Source organism: Etheostoma spectabile, chromosome 11, assembly GCF_008692095.1.
Source record: "Etheostoma spectabile isolate EspeVRDwgs_2016 chromosome 11, UIUC_Espe_1.0, whole genome shotgun sequence".
Lineage (NCBI taxonomy): Eukaryota > Metazoa > Chordata > Actinopteri > Perciformes > Percidae > Etheostoma > Etheostoma spectabile.
Window position 1 is genome coordinate 16,735,455 of NC_045743.1, and position 27,193 is coordinate 16,762,647.

General features: G+C 40.4%; 2 protein-coding genes across 2 annotated transcripts in view; both read right to left on the reverse strand.

The window, feature by feature from the left end:
* The window catches only part of LOC116698422 (polycystic kidney disease protein 1-like 2), a 28,539-nt gene extending 24,813 nt beyond the window's left edge, over positions 1–3,726 (reverse strand). Inside the window, exons 1-3 of the mRNA XM_032530355.1 lie at positions 3,603–3,726; positions 3,191–3,334; positions 661–785 (exon numbers count right to left, since the gene is read on the reverse strand). Coding sequence (XP_032386246.1) covers positions 661–785; positions 3,191–3,334; positions 3,603–3,716 — 383 coding nt within the window. The 5' untranslated portion in view covers positions 3,717–3,726. The remainder of the gene's footprint in view (positions 1–660; positions 786–3,190; positions 3,335–3,602) is intronic.
* Positions 3,727–6,459: 2,733 nt separating this feature from the next.
* LOC116698423 (uncharacterized) lies at positions 6,460–26,659 on the reverse strand. Its single transcript, XM_032530356.1, has 7 exons — positions 26,256–26,659; positions 24,441–24,599; positions 24,142–24,330; positions 19,322–19,432; positions 17,332–17,522; positions 7,063–7,543; positions 6,460–6,503 (listed from the first exon to the last, which is right to left on the reverse strand). The coding sequence occupies exons 1-7, from the start codon at positions 26,566–26,568 to the stop codon at positions 6,460–6,462; spliced, it is 1,488 nt and encodes a 495-aa protein (XP_032386247.1). The 5' UTR covers positions 26,569–26,659.
* Positions 26,660–27,193: the final 534 nt, after the last annotated feature.

A 27,193-nucleotide genomic window follows, 5' to 3' on the forward strand; every position in this document is an offset into this window, starting at 1 on the left:
ATCCGAGCACAGATATTAACTCGTATTACTCCCGGATACTTGTTTCAGCCGAATATCTGTCTCATCTCTATTAGTTAGTTTGTTAGTTAGTTAGTTAGTTGTTTTGTTGTCAATTTTAGTTTTCAGCCGAATATCCGGCACATCTCTATTAGTTAGTTTGTTAGTTAGTTAGTTGTTTTGTTGTCAATTTTAGTTTGCTTGTGTTCTTCACTTTGTCTAATGGTGTGTTTGCATTCATCTTTCGGGATCGTGCCCCAAATAACTTCAGTACAGACTCAAATGATGTCAATAGTGGATGTGCAGGAAAGAATAATTACTTTCCAGTAGTGTCTCATTCATATAGTGTTGTTTTATACATTCTATACATTAGTTATGATTGTTAACTGTTCAACTGAAAACACTGCAGATCTTTTTAACTGTGAGAGATGATAAAGGAATATGCAAAGAGACAAACCACACACACACACACACACACACACACACACTCATACACACACACACAAAAGGAAATTTCATGGCATCCTTATCAATATACATACATATGAATTGAAATTCTAAAATGTTTAAAAATCACCCAGTATAGGGAAATACATTTTCCCAAAATGTGGAACGTTTTGAAGTCTTGTCTATGTCACAACTTGTTGCTGAGGACAAACTTACCTCTTAACAAACACAGCAATATGAGCCTCTTGGATGATAGTTGGGGCCCCATTAACCTCTTTAAATGCTAACAGTGCACTCTGCGTATTGCTCATAGCAAGAAGAAGGGCATCAGAGATGTTTTTCTGCACAGGATGACACAAAGCATTCAAGACAAGTGAGAGGTTGATTAATTTTTGTCAGTCATCTGCAAATAAACTGAAATGGATATTGTGGTGAATTAATCACTGGCCATGCAACTGGTCCCTAAACTAATTGTTCCTGACAACATTGTAGCCCAAGTGTTGGTAAAACGCAAATTTGCATGGGACTAGTATAACCAGAGGACCCCCCTGAATACACACTTGCACACACGTTTGTGCTTTGTGCGATCACACAGGAAAAGCAAAGTCTGTATTATGAAAACTGACTGGTAGGTTGAGAGCTTTGCCTTCTGGCTCAGCTCTCTTTTCGTCACAGCGGTGCGATAAATTGAATATAATACCGCACCCGCAGAGCCAATTCTCCAACCAATCTCCCGCTCCATGGTCCCCTCACTCGCACACAAGACCCCAAGGTATTTAAACTCTTTCACTTGGGGTAAGGACTCATTCTCTACCTGAAGAAGGCACTCCATCGGTTTCCTGCTGAGAAGCATGGCCTCAAATTTATCTGAGCCTCATCCCAGCCACTTTGCACTTGGCTGCGAACCGATCCAGAGAGCGCTGAAGGTCACAGGCCAATGATGGCATCAGAACCACATCATCTGCAAAAAGCAGCGATGAGATCCCAGCCCAGCGAACTAAAACCCCTCCCAACCCCACCTACGCCTTGATAACCCGTCCACTAATACTACAAACAAGATTGGTGACAAAGCGCAGCCCTGGCGGAGGCAAGCCCTCACCTGAAATGAGTCCGACTTACTGTCGAGAACCCGTATACAGCTCTCACTGTGGTCATACAGAGATTGGATGGCCCTGAGAAGGGACCCCCTCACCCTATACTCCAGCAGCACCTCTCACAGTATCTACCGGGGGACCCGATGATACGCCTTCTCCAGATCCAAAAAACACATGTAGACCAGTTGGGCATACTCCCGGGCTCCCTCCAGGATCCTTGCGAGAGTGAAGATCTGATCCGTTGTTCCACGACCAGGATAGAATGTGCATTGTTCCTCTTCAACCCAAGGTTCGACTATCGGCTGAACCCTCCTTTCCTCCAGCTCTGCCTCTACCATAGCGGGCGTGTTAGCTGGATTTAGGAGTTCCTCAAAGTGCTTCTTCCACCACCCTATTACCTCCTCAGATGAGGTCAACAGAATCCCATCCTTACTGTACACAGCTTGGATGGTTCCCTGCTTCCCCCTCAAACAGTTCCCCAGCAAACAGTTTTCCAGAAGCACCTTGGTGCCAACTGAAAGTCCTTCTCCATGTCTTCTCCGAACTTCTCCCACATCCGCTACTTTGCCTCTTTCACGGCAGAGGCTGCAACCTTTCTGGCCCTTAGGTACCTTGCAACTGCCTCTGGATCCTTCTGGGTAGCATATCCCAGAAAGACTCCTTCTTCAGTTGGATGGCTTCCTTAACCGCCGGTGTCCACCAGGGTGTTCGTGGGTTACCGCCCCTTGAGGCACCTACGACCATAAGACCACAACTCTCCACCGCAGCTTTAACAAAGGAAACTTTTAACATTGTCCACTCTGTTTCAAAGCCACCAGCCTCCACACATATGGCCTCAGATCAGACGAAACAATTATAAAATTGATCATTGACCTTCGGCCTAGGGTGCTCTGGTACCAACTACACTTATGAGTATCCCTATGTTTGAACATGGTGTTTGTTAAAGACAATCCATGACTAGTACAGAAGTCCAACAACAGACAACCACTCTGGTTTAGTTGAAGTTCTGTGAGTTGAAGTCCCCCAGCAGAACTACGGAGTCCCCCACTGGAGGCCCGTACAGGAATCCATTCAAGGTCTCCAAGAAGGCTTAATACTCCGAGCTCTTGTTTGGTGCATATGCACAAACAACAGTCAGAGTTCCCCCCCCATCACCCGCAGGCATAGGGTGGCAACCCTCTCGTCCACTGGGGTAAATTCCTCCGTAAGCTTCCTCCGGGCAGGGTCACTCCCTCTCTGCCTCGCTCACTCATAGGGATTTTGAACCATTCATTGTTTGGCCACTTGCCTGAGACCACTTTGCCATTGGAGACCCTATCAGGAGCACACAGCTCCAGACAACATAGCCCTCAGGTTCATAGGGACACAAAAACCTCTTCACCACAATAAGGTGATGGTTCCCGGAGAGGTGTCATGGCTCTGTCAAATCTTTAATCAACTTTCATCTAATAATATTATCACAGAGCCTCTGTGTTTGCCAGAATATGTAAGATTTTTTTAAAGACATGGTAGATTAACACGGAATAAAGATCACAGATAACCTCCGCAATTACTAAAAATTACTAGAGGCCCCCAGGTAATACTACTCCTGTGAGAAAAGGATTTAAGAGAAGTTAATCTCATCAGAATTGGACTTGAGGTGTAACACTCACATTTGAAGAGTAGTCCAGGATATTACTTGCTCCTTCCACAATGGTGCTGGCTGCAGCATGTATTTCATTTGCGTTTTCTTCATTTGCGTTCACATCCATGAGAAGAGATGAGCTGAGCTTTGCAAACAATAACGAAGCCTCTTCCTGGAGGTGGGAATCAACTCAAACAATCACAGACATATTTGTGGGGTTATATACCAGAAGTATCTATTTGTTGTATTATCAAGGACATTTTACCACTCTTTTTAGATCTCACTTCTAATATCCTTACACATACAAATGACAAGGCTTAGCTAAAGCAAAATTCATTAACAAAAAACAGTGAACTGTATAGTGAAAACAGCACTAGACTAACCTTTCCTTTGTACTATAATGTCATTTTTTATTTTATGTGGGGTTCACTGTACAGTACCTGAGCAGAGGAGCTGAGCTCAGTGCCTTTCATGACGATAGCAGCAAGTCCTCTGGCTATCAACTGAACCTCTTCTGGTGTGTTGGTGGAAGTTTCATTTACCATGTCAATCATTATGTTCAGCATCTTCTCACGGAGCTTCAACAAACCAAAGCATTAAAGCATTTAGGATTAATTTTGTTATTAAGTTTAATATCAAGTTCCTTCCACCACCTTGTAACATTTTTCTTTATTGATTTGTTTCACACACATGAATACAAATCACACTAAATGAATATAAAAGTAACTTCCAATTTGAGTGTTATGTTAAGTTTAAGATTCATATCAAAAAGAAAATGTGCAATGTAATGTACAATGCTACTGTTTGAAATGCGCATGGTGGGTTAATTCTAGTTTTATAGGGCGGTAATCTATAATAATATATATGAATATGAGTGGCCATCAGGGACATTATTCACGTGAAATGCAACTACAAAAATTGCTTTTATATACACTACTGAAAAAAATATACACTCACATACTACATTGAAACTTTCTCAAATGCACTATTGAAACACTCTAAAATACACTACTCAAACATTATCATATTGACTACTGAGGGCAGCCTCAGTAGTCAATATGGAGGTAATAGGGCGGTGGAAGGAGCACTTTGAGGAACCCCTAAATTCAACTAATATGCCCTCTATGGTAGCAGCAGAAATAGAGGATAATGGGGTACTGTCATCAATTTCCCTGGTGGAAGTCGCTAAGGTAGTCAAACAACTCCCTGGGAATTGTAAAGATCCATCCAGAAATGCTGAAAGCTCTGGGTGTGGAGGGGTTGTCTTGGTTGACACGCCTCTTCAACATTGTGTGGAAGTTTGGGACAGTGCCAAAGGAGTGGCAGACCAGGGTGGTGGTTCCCCTGTTTAAAAAGAAGGACCCGAGGGTGTGTGCCAATTACAGGGGTGTCACACTTCTCAGCCTCCCTGGTAAAGTCTACTCCAAGATGCTGGAAAGGAGGGTTTGGCCAATAGTCCTCGGGTTTAAGAGGAACCTTTGGCTGAAGAAAAAGAAGAGGTTGAAGAGGACGGATTTCGTCTTGGTCATTGAACAACGGACATGCTCTTCACTCCCTCAAGGATCCTGGAGGTAGCCTGGGTGTATACCCAACGGTTCTACATGTGTTTTGTGGATCCCATACTGTGGGAGATACTGCAGGAGTATGAGGACAGGGAGTACCTTCTCAGGGCAATCCAATCTTTTATGACTAAAGCGAGAGCTGTGTCTGGGCTTTTGGCAGTAATTCAGACTCGTTTCAGGTGATGGTTGGCCTCCGCCAGGGCTGCGCTTTGTCAGCAATCCTGTTTGTAACATTTATGGACAGGATATTGAGGGGTAATCAGGGTGAAGTGTGGTTGCAGTGTGGTTGGCTCGGTATCGCTGCTTTTTCCATGATGTGGTCCTGATGGCATTATAAACCTGCGACCTTCAGCACTCACTAGATTGGTTCGCAGCCGAGTGTGAAGCGGCTGGGATGAGGATCCGCACCTCTAAATCTGAGGCCATGGTTCTCAGCAGGAAACCGAGTAGCCTACTCCATGTAGGGAATGAGTCCTTAACTCAAGTGAAGGAGTTCAAATACCTTGGGGTTTTTTTTGCGAGTGAGGGGACAATGGAACAAATTGGTTGGCGCAGCAGGTGCAGTGTTACATACAATTTAGAAGGCAAAGCTCTCAATTTACTGGCCAATTTTTGTTCCTACCCTCACCTATGGTCATGAAGGCTGGGTTATGATCGAAAGAATGAGATCTAGGGTACAAGCGGCCAAATTGAGTTCCCTCAGGATGGTGACTGGCGTCTCTCTTAGCAATAGGGTGAGAAGCGCAGTCATGTGTGAGGAGTAGAGCCGCTGCTCCTTTGCATCAAAAGGAGCAAGTTGAGGTGGTTCGGGCATATGACGTTGCTATCATATACCCAACTTAACCACTCATATAGACTACGGAAACACTGTGATATACACTACTGAAATACTGTCATAGACTACTGAAATACTCTCATACTCTACTAAAACACTATAGTATACACTACGGAAACACTGTCATATACACTACCGAAACACTATCCTATACACTACTGAAATGGTAAGATTTCACTTTTAATTGTGTACATGAGTGTTTCCGTATTGTGAGAACATTTCAATAGTGTAGATGAGAGTGTTTCAGTAGTGTGAGTGAGAACTTTTAAATTGTCTTCATAATAGTGTTTCAGAGAGCATTCAATAGTCTTGATAAGAGTGCTTCAGTAGTGTGTGTGAGAGGATTTCACTTAAACAGGAAGGCTTTTCAATGTAATCATGACTGGTTGCTGGGAAAGGGAGGGCAGGGATCTGAACTCCAGCCTCCCGTATGAAGGTCAATAGCGTTTTCCACTGGGCTCTCCCACTGTATCACTTCATTCAGGCAATTTTGCAATAGATGTACCTTATTAATTCTTAAATTTATTTAATCTATTCTATAATATATTGATTTCTATCTGCCCCAAGTCTTCCTTGTGTCTTGCTTCTCTCAACTTTCAAATATCCTGTCTAGTGACAAAAGCAATAGCAGATAATTCCATCCTTATATTTCCTAATAAGCTAACTTAAACAGGGGTCCTGCAACTGCAGTCCTGAAAATGAAGCCTCTGAAACATACAATAGATTTATATTTAGTATCCACAGTCTGTAAGTGCATTTACCTTTTGCCTATCTGATTTTTTCGATCCATCTGATTGACCGTTCAGTTTGTTGGCTACAGAAGTGAAAAGTTGTCCCACAGTTTCACCTGACAGTAGATCTTGTTTCTTTAGCTGAGACACATAATACTCCACTGTAGCCTCAAGATCTTCTGAAGAGCCTGAGGCAGCTGTAAAATCCTGCACCTGTGGAGAAAAAGCCAGACTGTATCATAAAGGAGGTTTAGAGCATTTGCATCAGTCTTGTTTTGTTAGTAGCACCAACATTTTTTTATCAGCATGTTTTTAACAAACCTTTGCAGTTAGAGTGGTGCTAGCTACAAAGCTGCTATTATTTGCAGTTGCTGTGACAATCAAATTGTAGTTGGAATTGGTGTCTCCAAGCGGTAAGAATACATACTTCACTTCATTGTTGCTACTGCAACGCAGCGGCTTACCTGACAATTTTCAAACAAGAAAACAAATTTGATCAATGGGTTTCTGGGAGACTATGCTTTAGAGTTATATTATAACTGAAAGTTAAGATAAATTAGTCTTCCTATCATAGAAATGTTTGCTAACCTGGAAAACTTACCTTTATCAGTCTTAAAACAATACTGACAGTTAAAACAAGGAATTTTAGTATTGCAAGTTATAGTGAAAGCATCCAGGATTGTCCCATTGAGCGGAGATATGTGACACTTGAGGCTATAAAAATTGTTGGTGGTTGTTGTGTCACTAATAGCAGGTGATGTAGAAGCAGGACCAGCGGTGACAGGGGTGCTGGTGGTGTAACTAGCAGTGACAGGGGATGTAGAAGCAGGACCAGCGATGACAAGGTTGTTGGTGGTGTAACTAGTAGTGCCAGGTGATGTAGATGCAGGACCAGCGATGACAGGGGTCTCGGTGGTGTAACTAGCAGTGACGGGTGATGTAGAAGCAGGACCAGCAATGACAGGGGTGCTGGTGGTGTAACCAGCAGTGACAGGTGACGTAGAAGCAGGACCAGCGGTGGTATTTGGTTTTTCTTTTGCTGTTGTACTGGCGGTTACTGGGTTGGTAACTGGGTTGGTAACTGGGTTGGTCACTGGGTTGGTGACTGGGTTGGTAACTGGGTTGGTAACTGGGTTGGTGACTGGGTTGGTGACTGGGTTGGTAACTGGGTTGGTGACTGGGTTGGTGACTGGGTTGGTAACTGGGTTTTCGTTCTCATCTGTTGGATCGGATGTCTCTTTAGACGATGATGTCTTTATGGTGTACGTTTTGTAATAAGATATGACATCCGCTTTGGTATAAAAGAAGAAATAAAAATTGTAGACTATTATTTCAAAGAAATAAAAGTACTTTTTTTCTGCAAAAACAGGTTTGTTCATATTGAATGAATATTTGAAAAAAAAAGAAGATCAACAGCATTTAAATCCTTTTGGAGATACTTTGCCAAATGTTATCCAGCTCCGTGTCATCATTGTGTAGGCAGCTTAAGGTCTGTCAAAATCCGTCAGATCTCAAACGACCTTCCATGCGGCATTTCACATCTGACGGATCTTTTCAGACGTCTATTGTTCTGTTCTGCAGGGAGCTTACATACAGTTCATGTATACACAGTGCAATGACACAGAACTGGATTTAAAAAAAAGTGGTTCTGCCATGGTGTGAGTGAGTTCAACTTAATGTTGTCCCTCAGTTAACAAAGGATATTCATGAGAAAACTACTACCTCAGTAACACACATTTATAATTGGTCTGAACCAGAAATGGCAAGATAATTCACATATCAGATTTTATATGTTACGGACCAGAAGCTAACTTACCAGAAGTTATCACAACGGTGACATCCCGACCATTTGACTTGGCAGACTGAAGAGTCTTATATGCCACAGTGTATTCAGTCCCACCATTCTGTTTATTTATAAGTGGCCTTGTATTTTCTTCTTTGTAACAATCACTTGTCTCAGACTGTAAATTAATTAACATGTACTCATTAACGTTATTAGTAATATTTAACACAATCTGATCTTTTAGTCCCAAACCATTTAGAATTACTTTATCAAACTTACTGGCCAGTTCTTTCTGTCACTCGGGTCCTCAATGTTCCATACAACGACTGGACACTGTGCTTGTCCTTCACAATCCATTACAATTTTTGCATCTGTGTCTTCCTTTATCGGGTTACAGCCTATAGTACAACTGAGACTATTGTACAAACAAACAAATGCCTTGTGAAACCATATAGGCGCAAAACAATTAGATTTTATGTCTCTGCTTGTTAAAATAATTTATGCTAGAGTATGATCAGTTTCAATTACCTGAGCCAAGCTGGCACGTACATCTGAGGGGTAACGGTGATGCATATAGATGTGGTTTTTTCCACGTTATTGTCTTTTTTATTTATCTCATTAAAATCATACTTAATAAATTGAAGTGGATCAGGTAGGCACTTTCCATTAATAGTGTACGTCAGTCCCTCAAAACGTTCTTGACATACACAGGGATCATCTGTGAATCAATAAGGACTGATTTTTCTGCTGCAATAACAATTGACATGCTGATGCAAAACATTTAAGAATAATTTCTTCTGCAAATTACAGCTTTCATTCAAAATTAACAAAGGCCATATAGAACTGGGAAGCTTTTAACCCTTGTACGGTATTCGGGTCAAATTAACCCATTTCTATTGACCCAAGTATACATTTTTCTACCTAAAAATCAATGGCCTTAACTTATTTTCTGTGATGAACATGCATTTCTGACTCAATTCAGAAAATTAAAGATATGATCACTTACGTTTTTTTCCATAGTGGATTTTAACATGAATTATAACCTTATGACAAAAAATGAATCACACTTCCATTTTTAATTGTTTTCTAGTAGAGACTGATTGCATTTCAGAATTGTTTTTAAAACCCCAAAAAAGTCACGGGTCAATTTGACCCGAGGGATACGAGAGGGTCCCGAAAGTGAAGACAATACAAGGGTTAAAGCTAGACACCACAGGCAAACTTCCAATGAATGGAGTAATAAATAGAGATAGCCCATATTCTCACTGTTTAAACCTTTGATTCTAATATATATACACTGAATGAAACAAGAGTTTTGAACCCGCTGTCATACAATGTTCACATTTCTGTTTTTGTAGCGGATATTTGATTAAACAATGCCTCGAAATTTCAGAAAACTTGTAATACAAAAAAATAATTGTCTTAATGCAAGTACTCAACCTGGGGAAGTTTCATGGTAATATCTAAAAAGTGTTCCATATTCACCTGTAGTGTCTGCCTTGAAAATATGACTAAAAATTTCAATCTGCCACTGTTAACATATGTCTTGTCAAAATGGAGACAAAACTGACACGCAGAGCAAGACTAACTGAGGGTAGTGGAGTTTAGCAAACTCCTTTACATGTAATGTTCTGGCCTGTGACAATCAATACAAAACCTATGTTTATGAAACTAATACATTTTTAATACTTAATCTTTCAATTAAAAAAAGAGTAGAAAAAGCATAATTCTTACTGCATGCCCACTCATATCGTTTTTTGGTGTCAGTTAGTTTTGTTGGATCACTTGTTGAAAGAGTGATACTTAGATTTTTGGCAGGTATTTTATATGAAGGTGCTGCAATGATGGTCATTGGAGACCTGACAACTCTAAGATGTTTCTTTCTCTGAAAAAGAAAATTAACAAAAAGGACTTAAATAATAAATAATGTATTATAATAAAATAAATATATAAATGTTGAAGCAAAAAAAGAAAAACATTTTACCTGTCTGAACAAATGGTTATTTTGTTCATTTAGTTTAATGACCTTGCCACAGATATCAAACGTATCCACATCTACTTCCAAAAAGGAGAATGCGTTCCATGCTCTGAGTTTCACTTGCACAGATCCTGTAGCAAAACATTCACTTGTGAAAATGGAATACATTCAAATAATTTCAATACAATCTGCACATAAAAACTGCTGAAACATGAGGAGATTAAATACTATTTTAATCAGATTGTTGATGGTTAAGTGTTTTGCAAGTCATTAAATCACAGTGGCATTTTGCTTCATACATGGTCCGCGTTTTCCATACCTCGAACTTGGTGTCCGATATGAAAAATGTCGTTGCTTGTATTCATTTCTCTGGTTTCAGAGTATGAGCTGTTGTCTCCAGTCAGAGAAAAGAGAAGCAGCACAGGCGCTCCCCTTTCAAGGGAAACCCCAAGAGTAATAGCTGGAGAGTCTAGACAATCATCTCTCTCTGTCAACACAGAGGCCTGAAGCCCGGCTACTTTCTCCAACACACAAATCTGCAGTTACAAAACAGAGAAACATGAAATTCCCATCAACTTCCCATTTATCACTTGTCGTTAGCTCTAATTGCTGCTAAAAAGCTGGTGATCTATTATCTAATATTAACTTACAGTTTTTCTTTTTTTGTTCACACACTAATACTTACCTGAGACACAATGACCAGAAACTTAAACTTATGTACTAACCCGCTTAACCAATTTTACACCACACACACTTCTCCACATTTGGCATGACATTCTTAACTAAAATATACTCTTTTTATATGCATTACACAAAATGCTACACTTTAAAAAATAAGGTCCTACTATCCCCTCTGACTCCTCACATGGGAAAACACATGATGCAAAATTTTTCAATTAGCAATCAGAGGTTTAGCAATAACAGGTGAGCTACTCTGTTTTGGCCAACAAAGCAGAGAGAGGCACGAGAAATGGGAGTACAGAAAGAGGGAGGACAAGAAATTGGAAGAGCAATATGAGCCATAATCTCTGATGAGATTCGGGCCACTTTAGTCTAACAATGAAAGAGGCTGGGCAGAGAGCACAACCAAACTTGAGCAGGATCACAGTAATGATCGCAATCACCATGCTGTACATGTACAGTATATACCTCTTCAGCAAGCTGTGGAACATGCACCTGCAGAAGCTGTGGAAGCTTTTTAGGGCTGGATTTGGCATGTGCCATTTATAACAGTGTTTTACACTGAGCACCTAAGCGTTTAATTGATTTTTGTAAATGACTATTCATATGATGAGTGTGTGTAATTTGAACACAGAATTACATTTTGAAATGACATCCCATTGTTTTGCTTATTGCTTCCTGCTTCTTACAGTGCAGACGCTTTGCTGCTTGCTCCTGCTTCTGCTTGCATATTTTTGCTGATAATCGTGCTTTTCCTCTGAGAAACTATGGAGCAGCGGCTCTTGGACACTTCAAAAACACTGGACTAACATTTTTGTGACATAGTAGGCTATTGCCATATTTTAAAAATTTTTCTGCGTGAGCGTGGCCTACCAATAGCTCAAGCCTGTCCTACAGTGATTGTAGCTAAAGCTAATTACAGCAAGATGCCTCCTTTCTCCGTAGAAGAAATACTACAAACTTCCTTCAAAAGTTTGCACTTCGGGAAAACCCCGGGGCCCCTTTTAAAAGGGTAAAACTGGAAGTTAACGGTTTCCTGGGGAAAATGACACACTTTCCTTTGAAAAAAACAATGGACAGAAAAGTATCTAACCCCGGCTAATTAGCACCAACAAGCTACAAAGAAACAGGAGGGGGGAAACGGGTAATAATCAAAAAAGGGGCCCGGCCCCCCTGGAACTCGTCGGGGGCAAGCAAAGGGATTAAAATTTTTTTTCCCGGGAAAGGGGAGGACGAAAAACGGGGGGGACAGCGCCCGGAGTTTTGGATATGACCGGTGGCCTGCCTTAAAATTGGGAAGGGGCCTTTAAAACCCCTTTTAAACCTAGTAGGACAAAGCCGGGGAAGCTGCAAAAGGGAAAAAAGCAAAAAAATCCCCCCCCAACAACCTGGTTTCCCGGGGGAAAACCCCCAATTTTTGTTTTCCCTCTCTCCCAAAGACGCGGGCCCGTCACCCGGCCCGGGACTGCGTCTCACACGCCACAGAAGGGAAAGGCCTGAGAGAAATTAAAAAGAAAAAAGTAAAAACCTGGGCCTCAAACCCTGATTGTGGGTGATGCTGAAAAAGGGTTTAAAAAACAGAAAAAACCCACCAAAAATATTTTTTTTTCCCAAAAGGAACATGGTGTCGGGAGGGGGCCCCAAAAAATCCCATTCGTGGCAGCACCCCCAAAAACGTGAAAAACATTTTCTGCATATAGGGTAAAAATGTGTTGTAAAAAAAACAGTTAAATTCTGAAACTGGACTTTAGGGAACTGCTTGAAAAGCCCCCCCCCTAAGCCCCAAATGGGGGGTTTACATTTCCAAAACCTTCATTCAAAGGGAGATGAGGGAGTTTCCCAGCCAAAGTTTGGGATTTAAAACCAAAGGCTTTAAATAAAATGTCCTTTCCCCCCTCTGAATTTTATTGAAAATTTAAACATTTTCGGGGGCGCAGACATTTTTTTAAAACCCGATAGACTTTCCTTAACAACCCAAAGGAGAAAAGGGTGTTTCCCCTCAAATCGGTTTTAATTTCGGCGCTACCCCTGCTCCTTCCCCAAAGGTCACAAAAAAAAAGGAAAGACCAACAAGTGCCAGTAAACCCAAAGCACAGCCCCCCCTTGTGCAAAAGATTTGACCATGGGAACCAGGAGCAGGGGAAAAAACCCCCAACTCCCCTCTTCCCCCCGTCCCCCCCCTAAAACCCTTTCCCCAACCCCAAACCCTTCGGGATTAAAGCGGTCTCTACTGATGCTCCACCCCCCTTTTCCCTTATTTCCCCCATAAATTTTTGCCCCCCCCTACCCCCAGGGGAAAAAAGGGGGCCCAAAAGTAAAACGCCAAGCACCACAAACCAGGATGTCAGAAACTCCTTCCCCCCAACTGAAAGGCGTTTGTGTGCAAAACGGCAAGAAATATCGATATTGGGGGCCTTGGTGCGGGGACTAGGGGTATTAATACTTTTTTAAAACAACCGGGGGCCCCGTGGATTCAATTTTTCCTAAATTTCTTTGTGTAGGTAATAGGAAAAGAATGGTAAAAGAAACTTAACGCAAATTTACCCTTTTTCCACCCTTTCCTCGTCACTAAAAGCCGGTCCCAAAAAAGAAAAAAAACTAACAAAAAGCCTTACTAAACGTCGGTTTTTGGGCAAAAAATTTTTTTAAATCAATGTTTTTTTTACTAACCCCAAATCTAGATTTTATTTTTTAACTAAAACCGGGTTTAGACCATAATAACAGCGCGGGGCTTTTCTCATCGGTCAGTTCCCCCTAATTCGTTTTATGCGTGAGAATAGGTGAATAAAAGGAGGGGGGTTGCCATTTTTTTTAATTTTGGACTTCCACGTACCCCAATATGTTAAAGGAAAATTTTGTTTTTTTAAAATTTTTTTGCTCCAAAAATTAAGATTTTCCCCCTCAAGCGATTTTCAAAATTTCAAAGGGCCACCAAAATTTTTGCAACCTTCATTGAGGACTTCATAAAACTGTTTTCTTTTAAATCGAAAAAAACCTTTGATTGTGTAACCCTTGCGGGTGTTTTTAAAACTTTTCTTTTTGACAGCCCCGGGGGACGGGGGGACAAAAAGCTTTTTGTTGTTTTGGGGGAACTAGGGGACTGACTCGCATGTGACGGGCCCCCCCACAATGGGGGCACCCCTTGGATTGTTTTTGTCCCCCCAAAGGGTTTCTGAACTTTTTTCCCCAAGGTTTTGTGGGACTGTTTTTTCTCTCCCCGATCTTCCTGTGTTTTCTTTAAGGGCACTATCTCTGTGCCCAAAATTTTCCCAAACAAAGATAATCAGAAAACGGTATATCACGAAAAAAACATTTACACTTTTTAAAGCGGTTTTCCTCCCAAAACCCGCCCCCTTTGGGCAAACGTCAGTAGCTTTTAAATAATTCAAATGTTTAAAAACACAAATGTTATTGAGCCATTTCTCCCCCTAAGGCAAAGTTTTATCCCGGAAAAAAAGATCTCCATGGAGAAATTTCCTATGGTTAGAAACCCGAAAAAAAAGGTGTAGGAAAGTGAAAGAATGGGGGCGGGAAAAACAAATCTCCTGGTCCTTTAACTCCTATAAAAAAGAGACTTGCATTTTTTAAAATTTGGGGAATGAGGGGTGCCAAAAAGGTCCTTTTCTCTGATCTTCCCCTAGAAAAAAATAATAATTTCCCCCGGGTTTGTTTTTTTACGTTGATAGGTTAACCAAAACCCCCCGTACCAGTAAACATTTGAACTTTTTATTTTCCCCAAAGGCCCCGCAATGACCCTTTGGCCTCCTTCTTCCAAAAACAAAAAATTTAAAAGATTGACAAACAGTCTGCCTCCTTCAATCCCGGGTATGTGTTTTCCCAGTGTTTTTAAGCAAAATATTTCCCCAAATTTCCAAAATTTCACACGATTTAACCATAAAACCTGGAGGCATTTTTTAACATCTGAAAAAACCCGAACCCTTTTCCCTTTTGGTTTTACCAAAGGGACTTTTTAAAATGTTTGCAATTGTTTGAATTTTGTCTTTACAAAATTGTTAACCATCTTTCTTTTAGGATTTTCCACAGCCCCGGAAAAATGCAGTAAAACAAAACCAAAATCTTTAAAAAAAAACCAAACCAGGGCAAGTCCTAAAAGCACTTAGGCCAAAAATCAAACCCCTTCCCTTTTTTTAAAAAAATCATTGAAAAAAATTCTTTCAACAACTCAACCTTTCTTGTCCCCTAAGCCCCAGTTTTGATTTCCCTTTTATGGGGTTTTCCCACCCAAAAACCCCAGCAATGAAAAAGGGGTCTTTCAAAGTCTTTTAAAGACATCCCCCTTAACACAGATAATGGCCCAAAATTTTAATCTTAGTATTAATTTATCTCGTGCGCATTTGGCCCCGGTCGACCACGACATACTACTAACCGATTGGGGAAAAATGCGTTGGGTTTCTGGCTCAGTACTAAACCCGGTTTTTAATTTTACTAAAAAAAAGGGATTACCTTTTTGTCCCCTTTTGGGAATTATGCAAACGGGGCGTAAAAAAATTTCCCTGCCGGGGTTCCGCAAGGCTCCATTCTGGGCCCCTTTTTTTTTAACATCAAAATGCTTTCCCCTGGTCGATTATGGGGAAAACAAAAAAAGTTCCCCTTTTGTTTTGCGGGCGGGCACACAAAAATTTTAAAAACCCTTTTTCGCCAGGGGGCTATAGCCAAAACAAAAAACTGACTAAGTGCACGAACCAAAATTTCCCGGGTGGGAATTTTCCGAACTTTCGGGAAAAAAATGAAGGAAAAAATGAGGTTGGGTTTTTTTTTGGAGCCCGAGAGGGGAAAGATAAAAGTCTGGGGGCTCACTTCAAACAACAATGTTAAAAAACAGACCCAAAAAAGGAAAACTTGGGGGTTCAGGGTCGACCTGAACTTTAACCCCCCCCCATTAAACCCAATTTCCAAAAATCGGCCCCCATAACCCAAAAATTATCAAGGGTTTTAAAAGGGCTTATTGCAAGGGTTGGGAAAAAATTGTCCATCCCTTTTATCTTCAGTAGATTGCTCTGTAAGGGGTCTTTAAAGGCTCCTAAAAAAAATCAATGGCAGCTGCAGGTCAAAACGCTGTGCCGGGTCCCACAAGACCGGATGGATACTCACTCCTTTTGAAGTCTTAACGGTTTCTGTGTCTCAAAGAATTGATTTCAAATACTTTTGCGTTTATAAATCACTTAATTTTAGGTCCAAATATATGCGTTTGTTACCTATAAACCACCCGACCCCCCAGTCATCTGGGACAGGTCCTTTTCTGCCCAGAGTCAGAACTAAACGGGGGTAAGGTTTCATTTCATGTCCTCTACGGGAATAAACCCCCAGAAACGTAACCCCTTACTCTCATTTTTTAATCAAGGTGAAGCCTTTTATTGACGCCTTTCTTAAAACTAATCTTTTCTTTAAATTTCTTTGCTGCCTGTAAATTTTTATTTGTTTTATGTTTCTTTTTTTTTAACTGCTATTCATGTTTTTAAACGGTTTTAAAATGCTTGTGATTTAACTGTTTTTTTGTTTTTTTTTTAACGATTTTTTTTAAAAGCACTTTGTTTGCCTTGTTGCGAAATTGCATCAATAAAGCGCCTTGCTGCCTTTCCCTTTGCCTAAAGGGGAGAGTTTCATTTGCGGGGTTTTGGGGTTTTTGCCTTTTGGGGTTTTTTGGGGGTTTTGTGTTGATTCCTAGAAAGGGGTATGCTTTCAGAAATGTAAAAAATTGAAAAAAACTGAAATATGGTCTGAAGCTTTAGAAATGCGGGATCACGCAGCTGCCCCAGTTTTATCGTGTTGCTCATGTTAAAACTATCAAGGTCTTCAGTTTCAAAAGTTGATGTCATTGTTATAGAGTTATTGGATGCTCTAGATTTTTTATCTTTTCATCTTTTTCTGCAGTGTAGTGAAGTTTGAGGACTCACAACCAGGCAACCTCAGATACATATGTGTCTATGCATAGTGACCTAAGAAATGGTAACCTATTAATAAAGAATATATTAATGAGTAATAACAATAACAATAACTCCAGTATGTAACCTTACAGGGTTCATATATGTTCATTTGATTTTGTAGTATCTTCAGTATTCATTTGCTTTTGTTGAAATATGTTTATGTGTGGCAGTATATGTGTGGCAGGGCACCTTTAAGAAAATTTCTCATCATGGCGGTTTCATTTTTTCAGAGATACTGTAGGTCTGAAAAGGCATAAAGTGGAAAACAAGAATGCCAATCGCTGTTAAAACTGTGACTATGCTTTAAAACTTAAGATGCCTTTTATAGCAAGATTGCTATTAATGCAAAGCCCTGGAAATTTTTATTGGTGGTGTTTTCCCCTCATTCATGCGATTTTACGGTGTCTGAAGACCAACTTTGATTAGTGATGATGCTTCCACTGTGTTCTGGTGTGTACAGATATGCCACTAATTAAGCAATGGGATGCTATAATTAAAGGTTGAATTTAATTTCTTAATTTAGAGAGGCCTTCAATCAACTTAATGAAAATGTCACAACCAAAACAAAATGACGAAGGGTTGATGCATCTTGCTGCATGATGCTTGCTATTGTGTTATTATTGTGATATGTTGACTTGATTGATGTTACATTACTTGCAGGCCTGTGGAAATTTCAGGGAACGTGACCGTGTTAGATGCAGAAAGGGTCAGCTGGTGGCAGCCAGGCCCTAGCTGCTTCATCCTTTCTGGAGCCACTGTGATGTTCTGGGGTACATTTCCTCTGAACACAGATATGTTTGACAACAAATGTTCCTCACTCTGGATTCGGTAGGTCACATTTGTACCTGCAGAAAGAAAAGTGGGAAAATAAAGAAATATGTTTAAAAAATGAAAAAAAAACACCAAAACCTTGAAAAATAAATCATGGTATATTATGGTCATGATGGCACCTACCTGCTTTTACCTCTATTTCAATTTGAAATGGCTCCCTGTAAAGGGCTTTGCAGTTGGTTGCATGAAAAGACCGTTTCCCAGCATAGCACCTGATGGCACCAAACACTGATATGGGCTCTTCAATGATTATTATGTTTTGAGCTCTAATGTACATTTCCCTGCTGGTGCATTCAACTGCCACAAGAAATGTGCTTGGATAAGTATATCTGTGTGCCTCGCTTCTCTCCAGCCTGAGAAAAATCAAACATAGAAACAGTTAACATTGATCACAGTGTGCTCTTATTGCTTCTTGGAGAAAAAAAAGTAATTCAGGTTAGATAGGTCACACACAAATCAGTCTAATCAGTCAATTCCTTGATATCAATTAATAGAACTTTATCCATTAAAAAACAACCTTTAAACGTACACAGGTTCCACCAATACAAGTACCTTCCTGCTTAGCGCCGCCTATGACTATTGTTATTGGTTCAAAGAAATGCTAATAAACCAGAGCACATTTTTCTCCCATCTAAGAATGCTGTTTGGACTCGCCAGGGTCTGGCAGCATCTGGCAGTGCGAGGCTAGGGGTACCCCAACAATGTATTAGTGCTCCATACACCATAAAGTTGGGGGACTTTTGGGAGACAGATTAAAAAAAAAAAGAAATCCTATATATATATATATATATATATATACACACACACACACACTCAAACACACACACACACACACACACACACAGACACACACACACACACACACACACAGTATATTATACTTTTAGTCCCACGTTGGGTGATCCAAAATGTTTGGATGTCACATTCGTCACAATGCAACTCTTTTGTCAGGCCTTCCTTGACTGTTAATGCCTGCTGTATGTTTTTCAAACTCTACCCCTACAATTTGTAATACAATCCACCTGTTATGAATTTAAAGTCTCAAGCCAAATCATCACATCATCAGGGTTATTCTCTCAAACTTGGCAATGCTGCTCCAGAGTCACGGAATGCATTATTAACTGTTTTCACAGGCTGAGTAGTATAATTTATTTAAAACCCACTTAGTCTGTCTCAGTTGAGTCTGTAAAAGTTATTACTCACCCCTCTGGACTATGCAGATAAATAACATGGCCATCTCCTGTACTCAGTATGCAGCTAAGGTTTCCCTGTGGCAAATGGACGAGCCACTTCACGCTAATGGTGATGATATCAAAAACAGCAGCCACTGCGCTCACTGACAGTGTGAGCCCTGGGGGGAGATAATTTAAAGCAAAGTGTCTTTAACAAACTGGGCTTCCAACAAAACAGACAAGCACAGATCCTCATCATCTCAGCAGACAGCAGAGAGGCACGGTAAGAAAAACTGGACAATAATATCTTCAAAATTTTGTTACTAATCGACTTTTGGAAAGATGTTGCATTTATTTAACTTATAAAACAGTGGAAGTTTACCAAATCAACATTGAAAACACCTTGAACTGGGAAATTTCACTTAATACCTTTCCTGTTGAACTTTTTTAATTCCCATTCAGAACATAAGACACAATGGAATATGCAAAAGAATAAAAATCAACTTTAGGGATTAGATTGTTTTTATGATTTTTAGAAGCCAAAATCCAAAAATGGGACTTGTCTCTTCTTCTGGATGTAGAATGTGTGATATACCCTTTACTTGGAACATTTATGATTGCTTAGAATGATTGTGACTTACCATCTTTGCAGTGGTAGTCTACAGACAAGTAGCTCCCCAGCTGTGGACAGGGGTCATCAAAGGAGTCCACAACGTCAGCAATCTGGCAGATCTGACGGCTGTGGCAGTGAGCTGGCAAACAGTACATAATCAGCTAACTATAATACCAATCAAAATGACATTATGGAAAATTTAACAACTTACTACTTAATATTTAGCATTACTAGTGGGCCAGTGGAAAGGTAATAATTCAACTAGTGATCCTACACAACAACTCACTGACATTATTATCATAAATAGACTGCACTTGTGTGGTGCTTCTAACATGAGCACAAAACAAAGCACTTCAAAGCTCCCACACTGCCCCTGGACTGCTAATGTTCAGTTGCTCAACTATCTCCACGGTAATGAAATGCAGCTGTATTTAAAAATCTTTTTCTATGGATGTGTCAGAATTAGTGTTATCTGTATACACTCACCTAGAGGATTATTAGGAACACCATACTAATACTGTGTTTGATCCCCTTTTGCCTTCAGAACTGCCTTAATTCTACGTGGCATTGATTCAACAAGGTGCTGAAAGCATTCTTTAGAAATGTTGGCCCATATTAATAGGATAGCATCTTGCAGTTGATGGAGATTTGTGGGATGCACATCCAGGGCACAAAGCTCCCGTTCCACCACATCCCAAAGATGCTCTATTGGGTGGAGATCTGGTGACTGTGGGGGCCATTTTAGTACAGTGAACTCATTGTCATGTTCAAGAAACCCATTTGAAATGATTCGAGCTTTGTGACATGGTAAACTATCCTGCTGGAAGCAGCCATCAGAGGATGTGTACATGGTGGCCATCAAGGGATGGACATGGTCAGAAACAATGCTCAGGTAGGCCATTGCATTTAAACCATGCCCAATTGGCACTAAGGGGTCTAAAGTGTGCCAAAAAAACATGCCCCACACCATTACACCACCACCACCAGCCTGCACAGTGGTAACAAGGCATGATGGATCCATGTTCTCATTCTGTTTACGCCAAATTCTGACTCTACCATCTGAATGTCTCAACAGAAATCGAGACTCATCAGACCAGGCCACATTTTTCCAGTCTTCAACTGTCCAATTTTTGTGAGCTCTTGCAAATTGTAACCTCTTTTACCTATTTGTAGTGGAGATGAGTGGTACCCGTTGGGGTCTTCTGCTGTTGTAGCCCATCTGCCTCAAGGTTGTGCATGTTGTGGCTTCACAAATGCTTTGCTGCATACCTCGGTTGGAAAGAGTGGTTATTTCAGTCAAAGTTGCTCTTCTATCAGCTTGAATCAGTCGGCCCATTCTCCTCTGACCTCTAGCATCAACAAGGCATTTTCGCCCACAGGACTGCCGCATACTGGATGTTTTTCCCTTTTCACACCATTATTTGTAAACCATAGAAATGGTTGTGCGTGAAAATCCCAGTAACTGAGCAGATAGGCCCCTCTGGCACCAACAACCATGCCACGCTCAAAATTGCTTAAATCCCCTTTCTTTCCCATTCTGACATTCAGTTTGGAGTTCAAGAGATTGTCTTGACCAGGACCACACCCCTAAATGCATTGAAGAAACTGCCATGTGATTGGTTGCTTAGATAATTGCACTAATGAGAAATTGAACAGGTGTTCCTAATAATCCTTTAGGTGAGTGTACACGACAACGGTACAACAGTTAATAAGAAAATTGTATGAGCCAAAGAAATAGTAACAGAAGTACTGTATTTGTGTGTTTTCAATATGTCCTCTCTTCTGATTAAAACAAAACTGTTTGAACCAGAGAATAAGGACCAAACAATTAGGAAGCCTTCGGGACACTGGTGGTTACTGGAGTAACAGGTAGACTCTCCGGGCTGCGTTCAACAGCTAACGTTAGCTAGCTGGCTTTGTACACAATGTACCTTGGGTGTGTTAAGGAATGCACTGTTAAAAGTTACCGCAACAGCAATGGCTTCTCTTTAAAGTGGTACGGACACTTTCCTAGGATGGAATAGAATAGTAAATAAGGACGAGCTTTTCTGCGGCTTGTGAAGACATTTCCCCAGCGGAGCTGACAGCCCATCAGCAACAGAGAAGGCCCTCACAGAGGTCACATTAGGTCAAACAGGGTTTCATGCTTCTTGTAACCTAGTGACCTTCCTATTTAGAAAGAAATGGTGAACACTGATGATGGCTTCTAGCTGAAAGACGTTTGTGTTTGGCCCACATTAAATAACAAGATAACTTATCTGTAACTGACGTAGTTTTCTTTGACCCTGTCACTGCCGTGGACTCCATACACTGTCTAAGAATTGGCGCCTTGCTGGCCACTTTTCATTCCATATCTTTCACAGTTCAAACAATGATTGGCTGGAAGTTTTCATTGATTGATTTTCTTTTACTTCTGCTAGCGCATCCTGAAGCAAGAATGCTGTTATGAATGCACAAAGGATATGTTCCACGTGTGATTTCAGTCTGATGTATGCTATTCTATGTCATGCAGTATGTAAACACCTTCTCCGCTGTTTGGGTTCATGTTTAGTTTCCACGTTGTGCAATAAAATGGTTAATATTATAACAGTGCTGTGCAGAGCACATGCAGCTGGTTCTGCCGATGCAAATATGTTTTACTCTGAATAGGTTAATATCAACAGGTTTTGTCTATATTGTTGTGTACAAACCTTTTAGACTGAGCTTTGTTGATTGAACATGTTGCAGACAGTACTGCTACTGCCGTTGCAATGCAGTATATGTTGGAAGCAGAGGCGGACTTACCATTAGGCAAAGGTAGGCAATTGCCTTAGGCCCCAAGCTACCAAGGGCCCCGTAAAATGCCTCATAAACTTATGGTTACGATTTGTTGTCTTACTTTTCACCAATTAATTATATCTCTAAACATTGATACGCTAAAGTGCTATCCGATTGTTTAATTCATGATGAGAAACTCCCCCCAGTCCCCACTTCATTGGACTATTCCATTATCCTACTGCGCATCTGCATGTGTGTTTGTAAACAAACACGTCAGCATGCTGTAAGCTGGAGGCTACAGAAGGGAAGCTACCAAAGTGGTTCTGTAAAAAGGAAGAAGCGGGAAAAAAGAAGAACGTTTTTAGCAAAACTTCCAAAGGCAACAACCTTTTTCACAACGGCTACTAACAACACTAACATTACCGTTACTAAAGAGCAGCAAGAAGCCGGTGCTTGCGCTAGCAATGCTAACACTGATAAAGAGTAGAGTCAGCCCAGGTTGCTCTAGTGATGCAGGGGCTACATGCAAGAGAACCTTACAGGATCCTTCGAATGGAGATGGTAACGGAACTGCTGCTTTCACTGTCCATGATGATAACTATAGCAATGACGAAGATGGTGACAAACATAATATTAAGCCACTAGACCCTGTGAATAGCAGTCACCCTAATCAATGTGTTATGATTGAAGATGATCCAGCACTCAGACAGAGAGCACGTCTTTCTCAGATAAATAAGGACTGAAAAAGGGGAGAACAGGGGTTGTGGAGGGCCCCATGACTTTGTTTGCCTTAGACGTCAAAATGACTAAATCCGCCCCTGGTTGGAAGCTAAAACTTTTGCTGTTTTTTCAGTTTGTTCTTTTTGCTAATTCTATGTCTTTTTGAAAATGGCCCACTCACTGTTGTACTGGCCTGTCCAAAATACTACTTCTGCCTATGCCACTGAGTTGGAGGCAAATAACAACTCCACATGTAGATCTCTCATGCGCTCAGCCATTGTTTATAGGCTCTATACCGCCAATCTGAATGCATCTATCACACTGGACATTCATATGATTCACATTAACAATTTGAGGAATAGTTAGACTCACAAATCATTTAAACCTTGTGATCATTAACATTAACATATGAACAAACTAAATAAACATATATACAGGCAACATTTAAGGTCAGACTTCAAGGCTAAAATTGGTAGAGTATTGCCGTGACGGCAGCCATGCGCTCTGTCACACATATCATGATACATTTTAAGTGATTGTTCATCCCCTCATTTCATCTATAGGACTAGAGGCTAACCAATCTGTGAAGAGTAATCCAAAAAGCAAATGTAAAACAACAGCATTAGAAGCTGTGTCTAAGGGGCCTCTCGGAGGTGGTCATAAACAATCAGGACAGAGGCTTTCATTCCAAAACTGTAACATCTGTGAGAGTTTCCTGATTGTTTGAGCACATAAAAGGTAGGTGAATTTAAAATGTGACTTTCTACATGGGTTAGCAATGTGATAGACTTCTGACTTGTACAGCATGTACATTCCTCTTACCTCCTATGCATGCTGGGAAAGGTTGTAATGCCCAATGACCCTATAACAGGTTGAACAAGCTTGGAAAATGAATGGATAGTCTGTATTTGCCATCAGCTAAATGCATGAGTCAATATTAATCTTTGGATGGACATCATTGATTGATCTTAAAAGCTATTGAGCTTGGAAGCTATTATTGTGTTTATTTTTCCATAATTGCCCTGATGGGCAAACAATGGTCTGTAGTGACACAATGTGCGCTTTGTCATATTTGGCAATCACTTCCTTCAAATGTGGATTGGGTTTCATCAGAAGTTTCATCCATGCAGAACCTTTTTAAATTATTTAATTGTTTGTTTCCCTATTCTGACTTGTTCCCCGATTGAGTTCAGCAGATAAAATGAGAGGAAGCTAAGAGAGGTTATTTCCGAGGTCAAATCCTTTAAAAGCTCTGGTTTAGGTAATTGTATAACAAAACAAACATATCAAACATCAATTATCAGAACAAAAATAATTGATAAATGATATGGAAATAATTGCATGTAACAAATAAACTATTTGACCATGTACCTGTTAATGATGCAACAACATCCACCCAGCCACACTGATGTTCTGTTAATGGTGATAGTGGGGAGAGCGTGGATCGACAGTAATGGATGTTCTTACGACCGTAGAAGCCAACATCTATCATTAGGACTTGATGAGAACCGCACTGCAGAGTGGCGTTACGACCTGCACACACGATGGATCTCCCAGAGTCTGGGAAGAAGACAATACAAAACATACAATACATAGCGGTGATTCATCTTTATCATAGAGTGATTCATTATGTTGTTTTTGATTTTTTAAGTTTGAGGCAGAATACATACCAAACTGACAGATAAAGTGCAGTTTTTGATTGCAGTCTCTTGTGGCTTTCCATTGGAAGCCAGAGTCTTTCAGTATGTGTCCACAGGCTGCTCCTAGCTGCGGGCTGCTCACCCAGTTTGAATAGGTGATATGTGAACCATCCAGCCAAGAGAGAGCACCTGAGAATTGAACAAACCATTGCTGAACATACACACACACACACACACATATATATAATATATATATATATATATATATATATATATATATATATATATATATATATATACATACATGAATGCCTGTACCTTGTACAGCTAAAATAAAAACAAATGTTGAAGAGGAGCATATCAATAGCGCATTCATTTTAAAGAGGAACAGAGAACAGCCATCATGGCATTTGTCAATCATAAAGATGTCTTTGCTGTCCTTCCTACGAGATTCGGCAAAAGTTCAACATACAGTATGTCACATACTCTGTTGCTCTGATTGGTTGTAGGTCTATCCAATTGAGTGCATTTTCTTTCTGGGTTCGGTTGAAACACGCCCCATAATCACAGCCCAATGGATCAGTATCAGACTCACATTTTGACTAGAATCTGAGTATGACAATGTCAGGCTATTGTTCATGAGGACCGGCCATCTGTCTTTACTGGTTGGGAGGCAGAGAGAGAGGAAAAGAGAGAGAGAGAGGGAAAAAATATGTAATATTTTCTCCAACATTATATCAACAGAGTTTCTGTTTATTTGGTAGAATTCAGTTTTTACTAGAGTAGGTGCATCGGCCGACGGCCTGTAGAGGTCCAGTACACTGTGCGCTGGCACTGTGTTCCCTACTGTTTCAGAACAACAGGAGGGCAGGGGGAGATTGATGGCAACAGTATGGAGGCCAGTGACTAACAGAATAAAATAAGATACGCCTTTATTGTCTCCTATGAGATAAATTGGTCTTGGGCAGCCGAAAGAACAAAAAACTGGCCACATAATGCAAGTTAACACACAAATCCTTCAATAACACACACAAAAATCCCCCTACCTTCCCCCACACGGACAGAAAAAAGAGAACCTACACGCTCAGAAAACAAAGTACAAAACAGTACCTTTAAGGAACAAAGGCTTGTCACTGTGGTGTAACCCTCAAATGTACATTGGTGTACCTTCATTCAGAGGAACAAAATTGTACCTTACTTGTTGTACCTTCTAAAAGGACAATATTATACATTTGAGGATCAAAAATGTACCTTAAACAAAAGGTACAACAAAGTACTTCTGGGAAAGGTACAATATTTGTACAACATATGCACATCCTCCCCCTTATATTGCACAAATATACTACCCACATTAGAAATTTTCCATTAACTTGTGCTGTGATCAAGACTTATTTATTGCACAATAGGGTGGGGCAATAGGGAGGAGTGGGGAAAAGTAGGAACAGGGTTTAGGGCCAGGTGGTTAGTAGCCGTATGAGAAAGAAGAAAGATATTGCCGAAACAGAGAGGAAGGGACTTTAGATAAAAGACAAGGATCCGAAGGTAGCATTGTAGGTAAATGTAGTGGTGAGATCGGAAGGAGTGAAAAAGATCATCAGACCAAATAAATATAATAATATACTGTATATATAACACACCACTGCACCAAATTACCATAATTTATAAGACTATGTTATTAATCACCAATATTAATCAGCATAGTATACATTCTCTTCAATGGGGTTCTAATTTGTAGCATTTAATGGATCACATTTCATATGGATTACAATTCAGACCAAAAAAAGATTTTCACAGTGCGTAATTTGGCGCAGCAGTTGTCTATAATCCATGATATGGCATTCTTACCTTCAACAGTTGAAGAACATTGCAGGTTTGGAAAGGAAGAAAGTGCAACTCCAAGCCACACATCCTTCTTGGGATCCAAGAATCTTTTAAGGAAATATTGAGTTTCTTCATCTGGGATAAATGCAAGGTGTCCACCACGCTGCTCACACCAAGCCTGCGCACTGAAAAAAGTATGCTGTACATCCACAAACTCATAGCAGGAGCCTCCAAAGGCCTTCTGAAAGTCTGGGCAGGAAACAGAAACCTTTTTCTTATCTTCAGCCAGACAGCTGAGTGTCATCAAAATCAGCAGGTGCACAAACGTCCAGCCCATCCTTTTTTTGTTTTTACTTCAAAAACCAAAATGTCACTCTTTTCAACTTCTTGGTGCTATCAGCGCAGTGGTAAAAGTTACACTGTTTCCCCCTTTCATCTAACATTTTCATACACACCACTGGTCACATCCTGCTTTTAAATGGGTCTGGCATGAGCCTCTCTAACACACTTTGTTCTGGATTCAGTGGGACATTGTCTCTCAATGCACACTGAAGTGCATTAGCTCTGTACACAGACCGAGCTGAAACAAAGGAAACCTGCTGTAAGAGAGCAGATGGCAAGGTAACTTGACCTGAGGGTTTAACAATAATTTACACAATTAAATGAAAAGGATTTATAGATTTATATAATAGATAAATGATAGAATGGCTAATTGAACATTTTTTTTGTTTTGTTGTTTGAAATATCTAAGTGCTGGTTTTATGCTAGTTTTTGGTAATGCTAAAGGATGTGAATAAAGAAGGCATCCCAATTCAAGAAAGAACCATGACCACTCTTCTGTGACATAAAACCCACTCTTTGTTTTACGCTGCAGGCAACAATTTCTTTTTCCCCACACAGTCTTTGTTTTTCCCATACTCTGAGTTAAAAATCTTCACTTCAGTAGCACTTCCATACAGCCA

Bases quoted from the DNA above. Each gene is read 5' to 3' on its own strand.
- LOC116698423 (XM_032530356.1), bottom strand. From the start codon at position 26,568: ATGGGCTGGACGTTTGTGCACCTGCTGATTTTGATGACACTCAGCTGT. The intron at 17,523-19,321 runs GTAAGTCACAAT...TTCTTTCTGCAG, and splicing joins AGACTACCACTGCAAAGATG to GTACAAATGTGACCTACCGA. The intron at 6,504-7,062 runs GTCCTGCTTCTA...TTTTCTCCACAG, and splicing joins CAGCACCCCTGTCACCGCTG to GTGCAGGATTTTACAGCTGC.